General features: G+C 37.3%; 1 protein-coding gene across 10 annotated transcripts in view; it reads right to left on the bottom strand.

Annotated features, from left to right (window-relative positions):
• SNCA (synuclein alpha) overlaps window positions 1-16,924 on the bottom strand; it is a 123,758-nt gene extending 106,834 nt beyond the window's left edge. For 2 of the 10 annotated variants that reach the window (XM_017860715.1, XM_017860709.1), the window contains exons 1-4: window positions 15,567-15,832; window positions 14,163-14,308; window positions 6,746-6,787; window positions 878-1,020 (exon numbers count right to left, since the gene is read on the bottom strand). In XM_017860715.1, the coding sequence (XP_017716204.1) occupies window positions 878-1,020; window positions 6,746-6,787; window positions 14,163-14,283 (306 nt within the window). In that variant the 5' untranslated portion in view covers window positions 14,284-14,308; window positions 15,567-15,832. Of the gene's footprint in view, window positions 1-877; window positions 1,021-6,745; window positions 6,788-14,162; window positions 14,309-15,346; window positions 15,392-15,566; window positions 15,833-16,860 lie in introns of those variants that run through there. The other 8 variants (XM_017860711.1, XM_017860708.1, XM_017860710.1 and 5 more) reach the window with 8 other exon arrangements.
• Between the last annotated feature and the right edge of the window lie 5,763 nt (window positions 16,925-22,687).

Genomic DNA, 22,687 nt, shown 5'->3' with positions numbered 1-22,687 from the left:
AGAAAGAAAAGGAAGGAAGGAAGGAAGGAGAAAAAGAGTAGGGAGACTGAGAATACCAGAGGTGAGAAGAATGGCTCCAATTTTATGTAGATTAAGGCAGGCCTCCCCAGTAAGGTGTCAGGGCAAGGATATGCTTTATTTATTCAAGAAATAGCAAGGAGGCAGGGAAAAAGCAAAAATGATTTTGCTGTTGTAGTGGTGACATTTGTAAAATTTCATCATTGTTGACACCTCATACTGTATTAGTTTCATATTTAAAATGAAAGTTATAGTATCTTTGGTATAATCTTATTTGTGTCCCATGTTTGTCAAAAAAATTCAGTCAAAATTCTTCTCAGAATTTTAAAATCTACCTCAAAACTATGATCTCTGGTTGATATATATTTTAAACCTCTTAGTTCCCACAAACATGTATTTGGCAATGAACTGTTATGTAATATGCAAATATGCCATTTAATAAGAGATGATGTCACTATAAAGAAATCAAGTAAAAGAATTTTATTTTGGAAATTAAGAAATTAGGCACAAAGAGATTTGTTATTCCAAGGAAGAGAAATTCCAAGACTTATAGTTAACATGAAAGCCCTCATTCTTTTTGAAATGTCACTGTTCCTTTGACATTTTACTACATTTTTTATTTCATTAACTTTCTTCTAGAAATTGAAACAATCATGATAATTATAAGATTTGCATGGCATTTATCTGGGTTAATGCCTGGAACAGGCAAGACCAATATAAAGGTAGCACATTTTCACAAGGGGAGGGTCAGGTAGCCGTTCCCCACAGTAAGTATCCTGCTCCTGCCTCCAGGCCTCACATGAAAATGAATCATAATGTCACCAGCTTATAAATGTAACACAAAGTGTACACACCGTACCTTGCCCAACTGGTCCTTTTTGACGAAGCCAGTGGCTGCTGCAATGCTCCCTGCTCCCTCCACTGTCTTCTGGGCTACTGCTGTCACACCCGTCACCACCGCTCCTCCAACATTTGTCACTTGCTCTTTGGTCTTCTCAGCCACTGGTACAAATCAAGAGCAACAACAGATTAAAGGTGGTGGAATAACAGTGACTTAAAATCATTCCACTTCCACTAGCCATCGACTTCCATACACCTGTATCTACACATGCCATAGACAACTGAGGGGTCAGAAGAAACAAAAGCAACCAAGGTGTCCAAGTGAGTGTGGCTCAACCAAACATTGAATCTCAGCTAAGATATTTTTGTTAAAGTCATGCAGTATTAAAAAGTGCTTCAAGTTTAATGATCAGGAATGTAAAGCCATGAGTGATTTGGATTTGTTTTATACTAAGGAAAGCAATTCTTACAGGTGCAGTTATAGTTGAACCAGACTCAGCATGAATATTTATTTATTTCAATTCAGTGCCAATCCTTTGAGATCACTCAGCAAGTTCATTTCCACCACACATTCTAAATAACACAATACATACTTGTATTTATTTATTTATTTATTTATTCATTTATTCATTCATTCATTTGAGAAAGAGTTTCACTCTTGTTGCCCAGGCTGGAGTGCAATGGCACAATCTCAGCTCACTGCAATCTCTGCCTCCTGAGTTCAAGCTATTCTCCTGCCTCAGTCTCCCAAGTAGCTGGGATTACAGGTGCCTATAACCATGCCTGGCTAATTTTTTTTTGTATTTCTAGTAGAAACAGGGTTTCACCATGTTGGCCAGGCTGCTCTCGAACTCCTAACCTCAGGTGATTCACCCGTCTCGGCCTTCCAAAGTGCTGGGATTACAGGCATGACCCACCGTGCCCAGCCCATACTTCTTATCTATGTGTTCAGACACGGTATTATCACATATGTATGAATGACAGCATAAGAAATAGTTGTGAAGGAACTTGGATCTTTTTATAGAACTTCAGGTAGTGAAACAGAGGGTTCTTAAAAGCTAACTTGCAGTAATTTTAATAGGAGCAAAGGAGCTGGACAGTATGAAAATGAAGAGGCTATTGAGCACCCTTACAATTCGTTTTCACTAAACAAAATGTGATATGGTCATTCAGTAGATTTATTACATTAAGTTAACATTTTTGAGAAAACATTTTGTAAATAGTTTGAATTGAGTTTATAGGCAGAAATTTAATTTCATGTCAAAAATTTTCTTGTTCAGTGAAATAAGCCAGAAACAGAAAGGCAAACACAACATAATCTCACTCATGTGGAATCTAAAGAAAAAAAAAGTTGATATCATAGAAGCAGAGAGGAGAACCGTGGAGGAGAGTGGAGGATGGGGACACTCATTTAAGGAAATGAAAGCACATTTTCTTGATATGATTTGTACTCCCCAGATAAGCCTCAGTCTGAGAAGAGTTACACCATGTCAGCTGTTTAGTGCTAGTCACATGATTATTGTATAGGCTTCATCTCACCAGTTGAAGAAGCCAATAGTTAAATGGTGTGGACAAAGCAATTCATTTTCAAATAGACTATGTTAGTCATAGAAGCTAAGGGCCTGTAAGGACAAGAGGCTTTCTCCTTAGTTCAGGCAATGTGGGGAAGCCTGACATAGCCACACAGCCCAAGACTAGAAAGGATCCACAGTATTGTTGCTCCCTATTTGTCTTTTAGGCTAGAATTTTGTACAACTACCTACCAACTCCGTGCCATTTCTAAGGATATGGCTGATGTCTCCTTAAGAGTAAGAGCTATTTACAATTCAAAGTTCGATTTAAATGCCAGTGAAAAGCTGTACTGAAAATTTTATGTTTTAAAACATTTCTGAAATGTTGATCCTTTAAAAATAGTCAATTATGTGTTTCAAGTTGTCATTTTTTTCATTTTCAAGGACATGAATTGAAAAATTTTGCTTCAAATGAACATATTCTTGTTATAAAATCTCAAAGCAAGATTAAAAATAGGTTTTGAATTTTTTACAGATCCAACCATAAATTTTATAATATCTAGATAACCTTTTATATATGTATAAATGTTAATCTAGTTTTAATGCAATACACTGCACAGTAAAATGTACCCTGCACATTATTATAATTTCACTCTTTCATTATTATAATAATAAATAAAATGGTTACATTACAAAATAACAGAGTGTACAGGTAGCAATAATCGACACATTTAAAAACATTTCTGTAGAACTGGTTTCTCTAGTAGGGTCTCTGCTGATCTTGAACCTCTATTTTCCCCACTGAGGGCCTTTCACACTATTTCTCTACTCACTGACATTCCAAACTAACGGTGACAAAACAAAAGGAAAAGAGACATACTCATATTAGTACATTTTGGGTCTAGCAAATGGTATCTGTTTTTTAGCAACTGAGTTCTTTGAAATCAGGGATTCTACTTTATTTTTCTTTATATTATTTTATAGTAGATAATAAATAATTTAGAATATACTAAAATGAATTTAGCATCTCTCTCTAATGTCTGCATTAATATAAATAATGGTTTATATTTGACTTTAGCTAAGTTAAAATAAAATCCAGAAGGAAATGTGATATCAACTTTTAGAATAGATATAGCAAAATCTAATCTTTGACATCAAACAAAATTATAAAATTAAGAATATCTAGTTTTGAATTGTTATACAAATGATAGATTTAAAGAAAATAAATTTAAAACAATTTACTAAGGAAATTTAGATCATAACATGTTGAAAATTAGTTTTGTTCATTATGATGTAATAAATTTACAAGAATCAAAACCTTCAGAAAATCTCCGGTGTTAGAAATTTTTTTATACTATACTTGCATGAAAATAAGTAACTTTATATCATAGTTTATTTTAAAGTACCTAAAACATATCATTCAGTAAGTTTAATTAAAGACTTTTCATATATGATGCATTAAGTTGATAACTGAAATAATTTCCCGAGATCAAAGAGCCAGGATTTAAGTTGGTGGATTTTTCATTGATATTATCTAACTAGGATAATTTATTTTCCTTGAACTTCGTAGGAAGAAAGTTCCCAGCCCAAGTTTACTGAAGTCTATATTTCTCCCCTGCCCCCTTGAAAAAAAAGCTAATGGGATGAATTTGGAGGAAACTGTTTATTTAATATTAGAAGTTAATATTAGGTACTATGTAATAGTTTCTTGTTTCCCTGCATTAAGACTTGTAACAAGAACAATTAACAATTAGTTAGCACTTAATATGTACCCATAACAAACATTTTGCATCAGGTACAATATGCAAATTATTCTCTCTTTAACCATTGAAGTAATTGTCTTATTTCTTCTCATAATTAGACTTAAGAACTTTATATTAAATAACACTATTCAAAAACTTAATTCATTTATCTAATGTGGGAGAGGAATGATTATGATAGCAGCTGATTTATCCCAATGTGTTTCTCATAGGCATACTAGTTATGACAGCATTTTTGGTACTTCACTACTGCCAGGGTGGTTCATGGGTGTAACGGCTGTAAATATTGCCCATGCTGAAATCACCATGTCATTACTGCTTAGCAACATTTCCCATAGTTTTCTGAAGAACACTAGTTTCATTCAACCCTAGTAACTAATGGAGAAAGGTTTCAATAATCAAAAAGTTTGAATAACCTTGATTTTAACTGTATAATGCAAATTTCTTTACTGTAGGACATCTCAGATTCCTTAATATACCAAAGAGAAAATAAAGTATGCAGAATCTCCCAACGTAGTACAGTGTTGGAAACTTAGGAGCGTGGGCCACTGTCCTTCAGAAAACATTTTATAAAATGTTGTTTAATTGTACAAACTTCTGTCTCTCATACACACATACAGAGAGAGAGAGAGAGAGACAGAAAGAGAGAGAGAGAGATGTGTTTACATTTTGGCATTCTGGAGAAGATTTAAAAAATGCAGTCCATCTCCAGTCTCCATTAGATCATTAGGTGACAGTAGTAGTTGGGTTTTTAAAATTTTTACCACCTACTCCAAAACTTGGCACGTGGCTTGTCTGCTTTCTAAACCTCATGGGTTCTTCCTCAACTACTAAATGGAACACCATTCATCTAGATTGACCCTCTTCAGATAGTAGAGTCTCCACCTGTCTGCTATCTAGTTATTATTATAATAATGCTTCACAATATCATATTTATAGGAGGTCCCTAGAAGGCAACATAGTCCATTTACTTATCTAGTTCTTTGTTGGATTGCAACAGAGCCCATTAAAGGTGCATAATTAACTTTTTTTTTTTTTTTGAGACGGAGTCTCGCTCTGTCGCCCAGGCTGGAGTGCAGTGGCGTGATGTCGGCTCACTGCAAGCTCCGCCCCCTGGTTTCATGCCATTCTCCTGCCTCAGCCTCCCGTGCAGCTGGGATACAGGCGCCCGCCACCACGCCCAGCTAATTTATTTTTATTTATTTATTTATTTATTTATTTTTGCATTTTTAGTAGAGACGGGGTTTCACCGCGTTAGCCAGGATGGTCTCGATCTCCTGACCTTGTGATCCGCCCGTCTCGGCCTCCCAAAGTGCTGGGATTACAGGCGTGAGCCGCCGCGCCCGGCTGCATAATTAACTTCTAACAGAACTAGTTTCAAAGGAGTCTGCTTTATTTTACACTCCCATTTTAAATCAAAAGTATTCATTTAAAAAATATTTTCTCCACTAGTTGTAAAATGTTGCACAAGAAAGTTCACTATAAAGCAAGAAGTAACACTTGTAAATACATATATTGTTTGCTTTTTGTTTTCCAGATGCTTTGTGTACACTAATTCACTGAATTATTTTATAGATGAGGAAGCTAAATCATATAGAGGTGAAGACTCTTGCAAAAAAAACCACACAGCTGGTAAGAAGTAAGCAGCAAGTTGAATCAAGAAGAACTGACTCCTCTGTTTTTAGTCCTAACCACTGCACTGTATTAAGATTCCCATATCATTTTTCTCGTTTCCATTTTAGAAGTCATTGATAGAAACATTTTGTTTTTATAGGCACTATTGTGTTTAACGCTTTCTGATCATATAAATTATATTTCTGATTATATCTTTTGTTTCACCACACCTGCCAGGAAACGTGGAGTACTTACAACAGGAAACTTAATTACAGCAAGTCTGTGGGCTTTTAATTTGTTAAATTTTGGTTCTCCTTTGATTTTTCTATTTCTGGCACTCTCATCCTCATCTTCCTCATCATCTGATGATGGTTATCATCATTTTCATCATTTTTGATATTTCTTGATTGTAGACCTAATTGACTTATTCAAATTCTTGGTAAATTTAGGCCAAATGAATTATATAATCAGAAATATGATAATTGCACAATAATATTGGTACAAATAGCTATACCATAACAATACAAATATAAATACAATAAACAATTTACTGACTGTCCAAGGGTGTTTCCTGAAATGTACTCTGAATTATCAAAGGAATATTATAATCAATATACCTTAAGGTCAAAATATTTTATTGTAATCAACAGAAATTTTCCTCTATTTTTTTTAAAAAAATGGCTATTTCACATTGTATTTTTGTCAGCAGTTTGTCAATACATTTTTGGTCAGAATATTTGAATGCCCAATTACTATAAATTAAACATAGCTTATCAATTCAAAGCCATCATTATTCTTGGCAAGTAACTATATTTTTTATTTATTTATAATCGATATTTACCTATTTAAAAATACTTTATAAATAATTCGGTTTGAATAAGACTGATATGCTCTTAGAATGCTCAGTGATTGTTTTATAGTGTCATTCGGAATGCTGCATACTGGGCCACACTAATCACTAGATACTTTATCGTCTTTGAATCTAAGTCCAATGGAGCTTACCTGTTGCCACACCATGCACCACTCCCTCCTTGGTTTTGGAGCCTACAAAAATGAACAAATTCAAGACATAAGTCTCAAACTAGCTTTAAATTGCTGATTAGCTAGTTTTCAATACAATTAATTTAAAAACTCAGTCTTCAGACGTCTATAGATTATTACATCTTCAGGGGGAAAAAATATATATATATATATATCCTAAAACTAAAAGAAGGAACTCCAGTAACCACCACAATAAATAGAAGAAAGCCAAGCTAACAGGAGGTCATCTCCAATTAAGATTTTAGCACAAAATAATAACTTTATCCCCTTTGTTCCCACATCACATATGAACTTACAGAGGAGAAAAAAGAATGAGATTACACTGGGGCTTGGTGAGAAGACAATTCTGAAATCAGAGCTGTAGAAGCTTTTTTCTTTTCTCTCTTTTTTTTTTTTTTTTAAGACGGAGTCTCACCCTGTCGCCCAGCCTGGAGTGCAGTGGCCGGATCTTGGCTCACTGCAAGCTCCGCCTCCCGGGTTCACACCGTTCTCCTGCCTCAGCCTCCCGAGTAGCTGGGACTACAGGCGCCCACCACCACGCCCCGCTAATTTTTTATATTTTTAGTAGAGACGGGGGTTTCACCATGTTAGCCAGGATGGTCTCGATCTCCTGACCTCGTGATCCGCCCGTCTCGGCCTCCCAAAGCGCTGTGATTACAGGCTTGAGCCACTCAGAAGCTTTAAAAATATAGCACTAGAGACAAATGAGTCAACCCATGAAACAAAAGCGAAGAGGGATGGAGAGTAGGCTTTAACATGTGCTGAACACCCATTATGTAAAAAACACTTTACATATATCTTACTTAATCTTCATCACATCCAATATTATGCCCATTTTAAATATCTGATGAAATTAAAAATCCGAGTTAAGTAATTTATCTAACATTACACATGCAATAATAGGCTATAAGCACATTCAAACTAGGGTTTCTACACAGGATCAGAATGTCTTCCAAACCTGGACCATTACTAAACTTGTATACAAATAATTATTATGTGTATTATTAAAATTATGCTTGTTAAAAATTTTATTCATATCCTCTCTAATGTTAGATTTTTCAGTGTAATTCACACTGTATATAATTTATGGAATAGTCATGATTTTATGTTTTACAGAATTGTCATACTCCTTTTTAAGTTTGGATCAGTTTACAAAATGTTACCATTTGCACTTTAATGTCATGATATACTGAGAGTGTACTTAACATAAGGTATATTTTTCAGCATCACTTCCTCTGGGACACCTTCACTCTTTATCACAACCTCTTTCCCCATTTATATGGATACCTCCACCTTCAATACATTCCTCTGACTGCATATCTAGAGTCTCCTGAAGTGCAGCAGTGACAACATCCTCAGGGGTGGCTACTTCCTATATAAATCAACTTTTGTTTGATTCAAATTTTACTTCCAGCATGTTTCACTTCCTTTCTTTGCTGCTTTTTCATCTTTACTGGTCAATTTCCTCTTTTGATTGTGCATTTTTGTGAAACATCACATGGGCTCACCAGTGGGAGACAAAGTGGCTACACAACTACGGGCATTGCTGTCTGTATGAACTGCATAACACATGTGAAGTGACCAATCACCTAAAAGCTTTGAAAGAAGTGCTGTGGTTTTGTCACTGATTATAATGGGTTTCTGTTATTTATGTAATGATTTGAAGGCTGAAGCGTTAGCAGCAAAGTTTGTACTTTATGCAATTACTTTCAGTATACTGTGGTAACAGAAATTTGAATTGTGTTGTTAGGGGTTGGTATTATTTAACTAACCATGGTAACTGGAATTTGTGTGTGCTGAAACTATGCAGAGTGAGAACAGCTGGTATTTAAGAGAATATATCTCAATCTCTATCTCTCATCCTCACCCCCTGTACCCCATGTTGTCTTAAAAATGACTAGTAGTAAGAAATGTCTAACAGCTGGTCTGCAGTCTTTCTTCTCTGCCTTAGCAGTATCTAAGAATTTGACTTTTGGTTAAATGATGAAATGTATTCTGAATCAAAGACAATGAGATAGAAGTAGAGAGTAGAATTATGATTATTAGAGGCTGACAAGGGTAAGAGGGAGGGGAGGATACGGAGAGGTTGGTTAAGGAATATGAAATTGCAGCCAAATATGAAGAATAAGTTCTAGCATTCTATAGTACTGTAGGGTGATACACTTAACAATAGTTTATTGCATATGTTCAAAAATCTAGAAGAGAGAATTTTTCATTTTTAATGTTCCCAACACAAAGGGATGGTAAATGTTTCAGGTAATGGATATGTTAATTACCCTGATTTGATTATCACACATTGTATACATGTATGGAAATATAATTCTGGATCCCACAATTATATACAATTATCACATGTTCACTAAAAATAAAAGAAAAATTGAAAGTAGAGTAGCATATGACCCAGGAATCCCTCTTCTGGGTGTAAATCCACAAGAAAAGATTTCAGCATATCTGCACCCCTAAGGGCCCAACACAGTGGCTCTTGCTTGGAATCCCAGTGCTTTGGGAGGCTGAGGCAGGAAGATCACTTATAAATATATAAGGAATTTTAAAAACACTAAAACTAATATTTGTTTAGCAAGCTATAATTTAAAACATTAAAAATTAAAGTGTTTTATTTCTTTGTAAAAAACTTATCAAGAGTAATATAAATAATGTTTGTCTTCTTCCCATTGTATTACTTCCTATATGGAGTGGACATGTTTTTTATATTTTACAGAATTGTCATACTCTATTTTAAATTTGAATTAGGAATTTGAGACCAGTCTGGGCAACAGAGTGAGATGCTATCTCTACGAAAAATATTCAAAATTAGCCAGGCGTGGTGATGCATGCCTGTAGTCCCAGCCACTTGGGAGGCTGAGGCAGAAGGATCTCTTGAGCCCAGAAGTTTGAGGTTACAGTGAGCTATAATCACACCACTCCATTGCAGCCTGGGTGACAGCAAGACCCTATCTCCAAAAAAGAAAAAAAGAAAAACACAATAGCCACAACTAAAGTGTTTACCGATAGATAGGTAGATAAAAAGACTGTGGTACATAGATACAATGGAATATCCGTCAGCCCTAAAAAGAACAAGATCCTACCATTTACAACATGGATGAACTCAGACAACATTATGCTAAGTGAAATAAGCCAAAGACAGAAAGAAAAATATCACATTATCTCACATATATACGGAAGCTTGAAACAAAATTCAAATGTACAAACACTAAGTAAAAAACAGGGTTAATAGGGGTGGAAAAGTAGGTAGAAAAGAGGGAGATATAGGCCAGAGGATCCAAGCAAGTAGCAGATGTGTAGGATGAACAAGTGTACAGATCTAATGTATGAGGACTATAGGCGATAAAATTATACTATATTTGAGATTCATGCTAAATAAGTGGATTTTAGCTGCCCTTGCCACAAAAACAACAAAAAAGGTAACTATGGGAGATTATGAATATATTAACTTTCTTCAATACAGTAATTTTTAGTGTCTAATGTATCCCATAACATCATGTTGTATACCCTAAATATACACAATTAAATTTATTTTTAAAAAAGAATGCCACTAGGTCAGGCGTGGTGGCTCATGCCTGTAATCCCAGCACTTTGGGAGGCTGAGGTGGGGGGATCACGAGGTCAGGAGTTCGAGACCATCCTGGCTAACATGGTGAAAGCCTGTCTCTACTAAAAATACAAAAATTAGCCGGGTGTGGTGGCACATGCCTGTAATCCCAGCTACTCAGGATGCTGAGTCAGGAGAATCACTTGAACCCAGGAGGTGGGGGTTACAGTAAGCTGAGATCATGCCACTGCACTCCAGCCTGGAGTGAGGTGACAGATTGAGACCTTATCTCAGGAAAAAAAAAAGAATGCTACTAAACCACACCATTAGAACTTATAATTAATTATTTTTTTATAAATATGCAATATAGTTTATATTTTTGTAGTATAACCCCAAAGAGATATGTATATACCTTAAAAAAAGAGATAAATGAGAGTCGTCATAAGGTTACCATGTATCAAACCAATCAGCTGTTCTTTGAGGTCATAATTATTTACCAATAAACTGTAATTGATGGTTAGCCTTTAATTTATGAGTAATCTGTAATTGATAACATACAGCTACAAAATAGGTGCCAAGTAGTTACGTGACTAGCAACATATAAATGCTGTAGGGACACCAGAGCTGATGGCTTCCCTGAGCAGAAGTGTCCCCCACCAACCGCATCTTGTCTTCCCAACCTCAAAAGAGCGCAGAGTGGAGAAGAAGGTCAGAAGTAATACTTGTGAGTTTTAAGAATCCAGCTATCCCTGTTGTGCCTGCTATGTTGACTTTGTCAGCTTAGTGAGGTGAAGCACATTTTGACTTGAGAATTTGCTGTCAATTTCACTGATGGCCTCTGCTGCTTATTGAACAGAGTGGCATTGGAAGAGACTCAAAGATCATTATTTTCTTGCATTTATTGCATTTATATTACTTAGCATTATATAAAGATAATTAAATCTTTCTGCTTTTGAATTTAGGTCTAATTAATTTCTGAGTCATTTGAAGAAATTTTTGTATATTAAATTGAAGTATGTTGATTGAAAATTTGTGTACACAGATAATAAAATGGAGGGGAAAAGACCCACAAAATAACACTGATCTTTAAGGTAGTTCTTCAATGAGTTAAAAGTAGTTGTCAAAAGTATATTTTATATACTTTTGAGATTGATGAGATTGAGATTACTTTTCTTATGAGGCTTCTACCAAACATCTTCGGCCATAGTGAAATTATAAAATGGTCTTTGGTCACCTCCAATCTTTCAAATTTGTTATGTAATGAAGGACAAAAGAATAAATAGAAAACATGTTGGCAAAGTAATTATTCCGTTGGAGATTTTATTTGATAATAATAACCATGATTCCTATATATAAAAGTGTGCTCAGTTATTCATATGTCCTGTTTATTATGACATTCTTACAAAAACTATAAGGTAGTTGCAGTTTTCTAAATCATATTTTTTACTAATCAGGGAAGTGATGCTCAGAGATGTTCAGTACACTTCCCCAAGACCCTACAGGTAATAAGTGATGTAGCCTCGACTAAAACTTTGGTTTGTGTGATTAGTGCATGTTCTTTCCATTCTATCAGTAGTCAGCAAACTATAACCTACAAGACAATTCCAGCCCACCACCTATTTTGATAAATGAAGTTTTATTGGAACACAGCCACACTAGTTATTGTTTATGACTACTTTCACACTTCAACAGCAGAATTGAGACACAGATTTCTTTCTTTTTTTTTTTTTTTTTTTTTTTTTTAGACGGGGTCTCATTCTGCCACCCAGGCTGGAGTGCAGTGGCTTGATCTCTCAGCTCACTGCAACCTCTGCAGCGAGCTGTGTGGTTCAAGCCATCCTCCTACCTCAGCCTCCTGGGTATCTGGCAATACAGGTGCATGCTACCATACCTGGCTAATTTTTGCATTGTTTGTAGACACAGGGTTTCACCATGTGGCCCAGGCTGGTCTCAAACCCCTGGGCTCAAGTGATCCACCAGCCTTGAGCTCTCAAAGTGCTGGGATTAAAGACCTGAGCCATGGCACCTGGCCAAGGCATAGATCTCATGGCTTAAAATATGTGCAATCTGATTCCTTACCAAAAAATTTTGCCAACCTCTGGACTATACTATTGTGTCTTTGCATGGTCATTTTTTATCTTAAATTCTGTGTATGTGTATAAGTTCAACTCTCAATTAGAACTCAGAATGTAACCAATAAATAATTTATAGAATGTGCTATGTGTTAAATGTCATGAGAGACATTGAAAATGATTTCAATGAACAGTTATAAAGTAACTGAAGTCAAAGAAACTTGTACTTGCAAAACTTGGAAGACAAATGGAAAGATTGATAAACTGCGTGTCACTGATTCAGTATTCCAAATTCCATACAAAAAGGTATAATTCACACTTCATAAAATATTTAAAATTAACTCATACATTTTTTCCTCTTGTAACACTCTATTTTAATGACTTTCTGAAAATATGTTTTAAGGTAGAAAAAAGTAATTTCACTGAAGATTTGTGGGAAGATTAAGTCAACATAAGAAAAGTCTAAATAATGAGGCAGTGGCACATGCCTATAATCCTGGCTACTCAGGAGGCTGAGGTGGGAGCATGACTTGAGCCCAGGAATTCAAGGCTGCAGTGAGCTATGATAGCATCACTGCAGTTCAGCCTGGGTGACAGAGCAAGACCCTGGCTCTAAAAATTGAAAATAGAAAACAGAAAAAAGAATGTGTTGTGAAATTCGATGAGACGCATTCATATAAATCATTCCAAATATAAAATTTCCCCCACTGATCTGTCTTGAAGAGATAGTGTAGCCTTCTTTCGCTTTGCAGACATAGACGGAGCACGTGTTTCAGCTAGTCAACTCAATGTGCTCATCCTCCACCTGACGGTTCATCCTGTGACTCTAACTGCTTATAGTTGCCACCAGAGAATGTGAAAAAGCTCAGAGGAGAAAGAAGAGAGAAGAATGGGCAATGTGTCTATGCTGAGTGTGTGTGTGTGTGTGTGTGTGTGTGTGTGTGTCTGTGTCTATGCCTGTGGATGAGAGCGTGTGTGTCTATTCTTTTCCAAAGAATTCAAAGTGGTTTGTAAAATAACATGCAATTGAACACAATTCAAGATACAGAAAAGAGAGTCAGAGTTTGGGTGTATACTCCAAGGCAGAACTTTAGGAACAAGTAGGTAATAAGCATCAATTTCTTTATTCTTTCAGTATGTGTGTCATTTGATGGATGAACTATATAAATGTTTCTGAGAGGTCAGTAGCAGCCCTGAAGCACTTTTCTCTGTCCTCAGTGTTCACAGAGACTAAATGATCACATGAAGTAACACTACCAAAGACTAATCTGTTCTTTCCAGTTTAGGGCCACAAATAGGTCTCTTTATACACAGCACAGGGGCATATCAAAGTCATATTTTAAAAATCAGAATGGGTTAAAATTGACAAACATTATTCATGATGGTAAAAGAAATCACAGACCCAGCAATGATTTTGATTCTTAAGAATATTCTTGATTTTTTTAAAAGACAATGTTTTTAAAACTGTCCTCTGAAATGTAATTATGTAGGCACAGAAACATTCATTTTTTAAAAGTCCTAAATATTAGGGCAAAATTAAAAATATTGAAAAGCAAACAGCTGCATTTTTTACTATTAGCTCAAATACACACATTCACATTCACCTACCTACACATACCTCTGACTCAGTCCACCCTTTTGACAAGCAATGATGCAAAAATGAATCAAGAGAGAGAACTACCAGCATTTAGAGTATTGATTTTCCTAACCCATCAGTCATGAACCAACACCAAAGTGACATTTGGGGTTTACCTACCTACATAGAGAACACCCTCTTTTGTCTTTCCTGCTGCTTCTGCCACACCCTGTTTGGTTTTCTCAGCAGCAGCCACAACTCCCTCCTTGGCCTTTGAAAGTCCTTTCATGAATACATCCATGGCTAACGAATTCCTTTACACCACACTGGAGAACATAAAATACACTTTGAATGAGAACTTTTGGGGGAAAATAAACAAAAAACACTGAAAAATCATGAGAAACCCTCCAAAGTGTGAGACTCTTTTAAGTGTACACTCATTTAACCATTGGACAAAGCAGACATTTTTAGCTCTGGCATTAAAAATTTAGCATCTCCCATCCATCTTGGCTAGTAAAAGTCTGGCCACCTAACCATGGATTAGGATGAATCCTCTGAGTTGTTAATACCGCATTTCAGAAGTGGAGTTGCATGAAAAGAGTCACCCCTGTTTTAACTTCCCGGGGTCTAAAGGGTAACAGTGTGAGTTAGAAGCCTGGAAGCTGCAGGCTTAGGGTCAGGGGCATCCTTAACACGAATCCCAGAAGAAGGCTAACAGGTTGATGGTGGAGAGGCATAGGCACTCACTCTGGGTGTGGTTCAACCTCAGGCAAACAGCGAGCCCAAGGGTGCTGGTTCTAATCCATCCGAGCATCCACCCCCGCCCTCAGCTATCTACCCTGAGCAGGCGGCGCTCACACTCGCGGGCCGTCTCTAACCCTGCGCCAGCCACCCGAGGGGGCGTTCTCAGCCTCCACCCTAGCGGACCCCGCGCCAGCACTTGTTAACCCTTTACCACCTTTTGACTTGGCCTCCCTGCACTTCCATTTCATTATTTGCCAAACGCAGCTTGCTTACTTTACAGAGAAAAACCAAGAGAGCGGGCAGACGGATTTCAGGTAAGAGAGAAATAAAAGTTGGATGCTCACGCTCCAGGGAGCATCCTCGCGTTTCCCGGGGAAAAGTGGATCCCGGAGAAGCATCCTAATCTCTCAGCCCTTGGGGAGAAGTCCTTGACAGGACGAAAGCCAGGTCAAGTCTCTTTCCTTAGGCTCCCCAAAGGGACAAGTACTCACCTCCCAGAGACCTGGCATAGCAGGTCCTCACCGTAGCACCACCCCCTCCTGGTGCCCACGACCATTCCTCTCCCACCCGGCTTTCTCCAGGATTTCCAAAGACTCCCGTTTAGATCCACAGGTACTTACCTGTGTCCCTCTGCTTCTCCACAACTCCGATTCCTCCCCACCTCTCTTTAAAAAAAAAAAAAAAAATTAAACAATTCCCAAATAATATTTAATAGGGAAGAAGGAGGAAAAGGAGCGCACAGGAAGGGCGGAGGCGGCACTGGGAGGGGGACGGTCCCCAGAGGAGGCCGCTGTGAGTCGGCGACGGGAGGCTGGGGGTGTGGGAGGCAAACCCGCTAACCTGTCGTCGAATGGCCACTCCCAGTTCTCCGCTCACGAGGATGGAGAAAAAGGCAGAAGGTTTGAAGGGAAGGCGTGAGGGAGCGCTCAGGACGCTCTCGGAGGGGCCGGGCCGGGGTCTGCCCTGCAGCCCGCACGCACCTCACTCCCGCGTCGCGGCGCTCGGTCGCTCGCCCCCTCTCTCGGGCCCCTTCTGGTCGTCTCCGTCCTCCTCCTCCTGGTCCTCCTCCTTCTCCTTCTCCTCGGCTCTCCGCCCCCACCGCTGATTTGTCAGCGCCTCTCCCCGCCCCTATCCCAGCGCTCGCTGCTTTCCCTGCAGCGTGCTCTTCGTTCCCTATCTCGGATGGGGATAAGGCAGGGGGCGCAGGGTGAACCACCAATTCCAGCCGCCTGCCTGGCCGCGCAGGGCGGGAAAGTGGGGGCGCTTTTGCGCCTCACCTCAAGTTCAGGGTCACCGGCACTCTTGTGGCGATTGGGAGCGGTGGGCTTGGGCTGACGCCTCTCCCTCTTTCCCGTTCCCCTCCCTTCCTGTCCCCGCCTTTCCTCTGGGTCCTCCCTGGGACCACCCCCTACCCCTCGTCAGAGTCGACCTGGGAGAGCCGAGGGCCTGAGGGTCGACCACCAAGGGCAGAGCCTATCCTTTGAGGAGCTGCTGGAGGAGACAGGCAGCGCAGGGAAGTGGCTCACACGGCACCGCCGAGAGCACTTTGCCCTCGCATCGCTGACATTTAATCACGGTCACAGGCTACGTTAAGGGTCGCTTTAGTTCAAATATCCTCAAGATTTTCGTTTGCTCTTAATCCAGGTCGAGCTCGAAAGGGTCCCGCGGGTGAAGCGGAGACTACTAAGGAAGAGTTACAGGTTGAGGAGGCAGGAGGAGGCTCAGCAAATCCTCTTCCCACCCCACTATCACCATTTTCCTTTCCACCAATCAGCGCCTGCCAGACGCTGATTTTCCCATCAGCGGAACGAGGAATAAATATTCCCCAGCCGTCTAAAACAAGCGATCTTAAGGCTTTTCGCTCTAGAAATGGGACTTACTTTGCAGACCTAAGTGCATGGTCTAGTAGACAAATCCAGCGTGATTTACCCTACCGGACCATCATATCCAATTTCTTTTTCAGCCCCTTCTGAAAGGGAGATGCTACACACCACTCACCTTTCTGACTTCTGATTCTCGTTGCCCTCAGAATTGACATCCCCTTTTCTCTCCCCCGACCCGCCACATGCACAGACACACAGACATACACACGCGAACTTCAAGACAATTTTTGCATAGCTTAACACATTTTCACCTCTTTCAGAACTGGAAGACAGCTATTCCTGCATCACACCAGAATGGAGAAGCAAGCTCCTCCCACTAGCAGAAAGCCTTTGCTTTCTGGGACTGGATTCGGAAGATTAGTTAAGCACTGGTAGAGGGGGGGAAAACAACAACTCGTTTTGCTGTGTTTTTTTAAAATTGTTTTATATTTGTAGAAACTAATGCTTTGTCTGATTCTTGCACTCATTTGGGTTCTGAAATTTGAATAAAATCAAATTTAAACGTACAAAACAACTTTAAAACCATAAGGAATAGGAAACAAATGATTATACATGAAAGACATATAGAAGATAATGCCTATGTGTTCAGTGGAAAATAGAAAAACATGAAAGTAAGATCACAAATTTTTATTACTTAAACTCTTCCTTGAACAATTGGTCTGCCCTTTGGAAAAACAGACTTTCCATAAAGCAGTAGCTCATATTAATAGTTTGTGTTTGCTTAGGACCAGAGCAAGAAGGTTGGGCTTGGGAGCTAGTTTGCTGTCTGGCTTGGAGACCTTGAACAAGTTACGTTCTCCTTCTGTTTCCAGTTTTATTTTTTGTAAATGAGGAGATGAACTCAGGTGATCTCCCTATTTTCAACTTTTTATTATGGGAAATATTCAAACATACGCAAAAGTAGAAAGAATAAAGGACTCCCATGTGACTATCACCCAACTTTTACATTTTTTCTAGGCATGGCATATCATGTCTCATTCATAAGTCCACTCACTTTATCACTACCAATCCTCCCTATTTTTTTTCACAAAATTCAAGCTTTATATACATCTTTTCAACTGTAAACATTCAGTACGCATCCACAAAATTTAAGAGCTGTTTAAAAATAACCACAGTGTCATCAGACGATTCTTTAAAATTGCAGTGTAATTTACACCTAGTGAAATGCTCAGATGTTGAGTCCCTTTAAATCAGTTTTGAAAAAACCATGCATCAGTGTAACCCACACTATTTTGAAGACACAGGACATTTTCATCACTCCAGACAGTTACCTTGCACCCTTCATGTGCATGTTCTAGAATGTCATAAAAATCTAATCACGTAGTATAAACTTTTTTTATACCTGTCTGACTTCTTTTACTCAGCATAGTATTTGTGAGGTTCATTCATGTCATTGCATGAATCGGTGGTTTGTTTTTTATTGCTTTTTGTTGTTTCTTTTTATTACTGTTAATAGTATGAGTTTTCCATTGTGCCTTATTACAACTAGCACTTCAATAGACTATTACAACAATTATTTAATATATTATTTCATATGACATATTTATAGTATAACAGTGACCTCTTTGAGAACAGGTGCTTTGAGTCAAATAGGTAAATAAAATGAGATATTTTAGGTCTCATTACCAGACCAATGTGAGAGAATTATTTTTGGACAGTTGCACTTCTTATAACATTTGACATGATTCCACACTTTTATATGGTAATTTGTTAGTACTTTCGCAAAGGACTAATGTACTATGTTATTTAGTCATAACAAGCAGATAAATTACATTTTATGTAGCTTTTACAGACAGAGAACCTGAGCTCCAAGAGCTTTGGTGATAGGCTGAGATCATCTAGCTTTTTTAAGTGGCAGAACTGTGACAATTTAGCAGAAACTGTTACAGAAGGCACAATTGTCTCCTGAATTAGCAATTTCTGTCTGAAGACTCACAGATTGGGTGTGTTAAGGATGAGAAGGAAAAGGGTAGAACCCAGCTGTGTTAGAAATAGCCTTCAAATTTGGATGTGACAATGGAAATCAAGATGAACTTATGTTATTATAGAACAGTTCATTCATATTTAAAGTTTTGCCTTTTGTATATTGGTATTTCTCAATAGGGGGAGATGATTTCTCACTACCCACAAAAAAAGAAAACTGTGAACTAATTTCATTGTCATTTTGAACTACAACTATATGTTTAACTTTTTTCACTCCTCAAAATGCCTTGAACACAGTAAACATCCAATGAACTTTTAATTACAAGTAATATTGATAGTGATACTGCATATGTTCTAGATCTGTGTTCTTAAGGAGGCAAAGCTGCTCAAGTACAAAGAAGGAACTAGAAGTTAAAATAAAGATTTTTTAATTTTTGTTTTCATTATTAATGTATGGCATTGTCTTCAGTAAATCTTTAGCCTCTCTGAATATAATGTTAAACTAACTGAATGGCTTGTACCCCATAAGAAATATGAAGTAATAACATACTTGGAAGCATTACTAGCATGCATGTTCTCTTCATAACTACCATATTCAAGTTTGGTTTTCTCTTTGCTAAGTGAGATATAAATATTTTACCACACCTTAATATGATTGTTTTATCTGGATTTAATTCATTAATTTTGCTATAGATTAACATTCTGTGAAAAATATGCTCAACCTAGACTTTGTCTACCCCCATAGAACAACTGAATTTTTAGGTATGGTATGTGGTAAACTTGTGCTATAGCAAAGACAGCAGAGTAGAATGGCATGAAAATAAAGATGCTGCCTATTAACAAGTGATTAAAGAGAGGTCTGATTTAATGTGTTTAAGTGAAGACAATACAATCTTTACTGTGTTTGGATAATATTTCATATTTGTTGTGAACACAAGGGGTGATGTAATGTTGATGCTGGAGCCACCTGTTTCTTATTCTCTATCTGCACCTTCCTCTCACCTTCTGTAAACGTATGAGAGAGATGAGGTAGTGAGATCTCGGTAGGCTTGTCCTGTAATTTCACAGTGGGTACAGTAGAGAAAGCCTAATGAGTACTATTGGGAGAGCATTATGTATGATTTTGGAAAGGGGGTGAGTGTGAGATGGGGGAATAAGGTTACTCTGAAGAAATATGAAGAGCAATGAAGAAGCACAGTGTTCAGATTCTTTAATTTGACCCCATGGCCAACTTCATATTGTTTCCACTAGATATCATTTTAAATATTCCTGTGGTTTTGTGGTCCTAAGAATATGAAAGCATGCAAGATGTTAAAGCCAGATAGAAAAGACATTTAAATATTTCAAAATCTAACAAGTTCAAATGACTTTAGTATTAGAAAGAAAAAAACACATTAATGAGCCCAAGAAATACATTCAACTCTACAACTCTGGTGAGCGTGATAGACTTCTAAGAGTAAATGTACTAGAGACAACCTAAATTCAGGGACTTATCAAAGCTCTACTACTTGTTAGCAGTGACTCAGAGCAAGTATCTATAACCTTTCTAATCTCTAGTTTTCTCATTTAAAAATGAGAATGATATTTTACTTGTCTTGTTTGATTGTGGTAAGGAATGAATAATGTGGTTCATAGCAAAGCGCCAGGCAGAGTGGAAGCTCTCAGTACAAGTGGCTATTGTTATTATCTAGTCTTTATGTTTTGGGTGTCCTAGGACACACTTTTTTTTTTTTTTTTTCATTGCAATAGATTTCCACCTATTCCCATCCTCCACAGTCTCCCATCCCACCAGCAACACACATGAGATATCTGATGCCTTCCCATCAATAACTCTCACTTAGTATAGCAAAAAATTTCCAACCAGGGATGGAAGTTGTGGAGAGATAGAGTGGGAAAGGTCAAGGAGCATTGATAGAGGTCATTAGTTAAAAAATCTACCAAACATCTCTTTTCTCTCCCTAATGTGTGAGTTACAATAACATCACTCAAATCAGTTTGCAGCCACAGCTTGAAGAAATGCAGTAACAATGACAGAATTAGCATTCACTATCTTTACTAACATTTTTATGTTCTTAAATCTGGTTTCTTTCAAAAGACTTTGGCATAGTCCTGTATGAATTATGTGGATTTGCCAAGAGAAAAAAATAAAATGATACAACAAATAGTGTTACAAGTTTAACAGACCCTTTGTGTCAGTGGCTCTGAAAGGCTTCAGAATGAATATCCAATTCAGAATCAGTCTCTAATATTTCAGATGAGTGAAGAATCAACAGATTGAACAGCATTATTAACAGAAAATAAATGAATTTTTAAAATATAAGGGAATCTTATATTTCTTATAATGCTTTGTGTGTTTTGAACTGAAGTTATAATACTGTTACAAACAAAGAATATACAGCAAATAAATATGTTCCTTACAATATCCAAAATATCCAGGAATCTAATACATTTTCCTTTCTAGATAATTTGAGAATATAAGTGACATTTAAGAAAATTTTTAGGTCAGGCAAGTGGCTCACGCCTGTAATCCCAGCACTTTGGGAGGCTGATGTGGGCAGACTACCTGAGGGTCAGGAGTTCGAGACCAGCCTGGCCAAGATGGTGAAACCCCATCTCTACTAAAAATACAAAAATCAGCTGGATATGGTGGAATGTGCCTGTAATCCCAGCTACTTGAGAGGCTGAGGCAGGAGAATTCCTGGAACCCTGGAGGCGGAGGTTGCAGTAAGCAGAGATGGCACTACTGCACTCCAGCCTGGGTGACAGAGTAAGACCCCGTCTTAGTACGGGGGGTGGTTGGTTGGGGGGGATGGGAAAGAAAGAAACTTTTTAACATTATATAAAAAGCACATGACTAATGGTTTGAAAACTTGGTTTTCCATATAAAGCTGGAAATGTATGTTGTTAAGACATGTAGAAAGCAAATTATTCAAAGAAGAAGTTATCTCTTAATGGCTATTTGATAAACACTTTAGTATAAAAACATATCCATGTCAATAAATTTGGATTTGTAACATCATCTTGACTATAAAATGTTATACTGTATCATATATTTATTTAATTATCTATTTTAATTTACTGTTACTTTTAATTTTCATATACATCGGTTGAATTCAGTTTTTCTTCTTTTATCTTCCAAGAGTAAAACACTTGTCTATATACTGAGTCTAATAATTCTTCATAAGTGTTAAATATTATTAATAAGTTAATCTTAAATCACCTTCTCTATAGTAGACAATGATCCTTCACTAAGTCTTACTGATTCTTTTCTGAGTCCATTTCTATTTAAATTCTCCTTAAATTTTGTCATTAAAATATTGAAATTAAAGTTGTGTGTGCAGGGTTTCTTTTTTTTTTGTCACAATAAAAAGAAACTCCAAGTAATCAGATTAGCCACAAAGAGAAATTTTTGTTAGTAATGGCTATTAAACACTTGAGAGTTGAATAATAAAGTTACGAATTATTTTAATTATCAAAATTTAGAGTACAGAAATATACTTGTTTACGTATGTAAAACTGATTCCTACAGGACATCTAGCTAGATATTTCACAGATATATCCATAAGTATATACATAACAAAGAAAAAACAGCTTCAAACATCTTCATGTAATGTAAGCATCAAAAGGAAAATTGATTTATATCAAAAGTCACCAATATTACTCAAATATGTACAGCTCATTTTCATGTAAGAAAGCATATAAATATTAGATCATTAAGATATAGACAGAATATTGTACACACGCACACTGACAATATTATGATGTTATGTACACTAAAGAAAGCAGTGAAATTATTTGCCACGTCTCTTCAAATGTAAAAGAGACCTGTGTTTAATGGCTTTGTTTATCTCTGTGTAAGTGTTTGTGGCACAATCAATTAAATGAGAATTCAGTCTCCTTAATCATCTTGGATTATGCTCTTAACCTGTAGGGAGCTAAAATAACATCTCAAGGTAGATTAAAAGTCAAAGTGGATTTCATACTGGACAGGACAATCTGACATGACACTTCACAGATAAAATCATCCTTTATTTTCTGTTATACGAGTAGTATATGCTCATTAAAGAAAAGTGATTAAATGCAGATAAGAAAAAGAAAAAAAATCAGTATGCCTAACAATAAGAGATAAACTTCTACTTTCCTACTAAAATTACC

Source organism: Rhinopithecus bieti, unplaced genomic scaffold (genome assembly GCF_001698545.2).
Source record: "Rhinopithecus bieti isolate Rb0 unplaced genomic scaffold, ASM169854v2 scaffold_56474, whole genome shotgun sequence".
In the NCBI taxonomy this organism is placed as follows: domain Eukaryota; kingdom Metazoa; phylum Chordata; class Mammalia; order Primates; family Cercopithecidae; genus Rhinopithecus; species Rhinopithecus bieti.
Note: the sequence above shows the minus strand (reverse complement) of the source record. Positions and strands in the feature narration are given on the sequence as shown.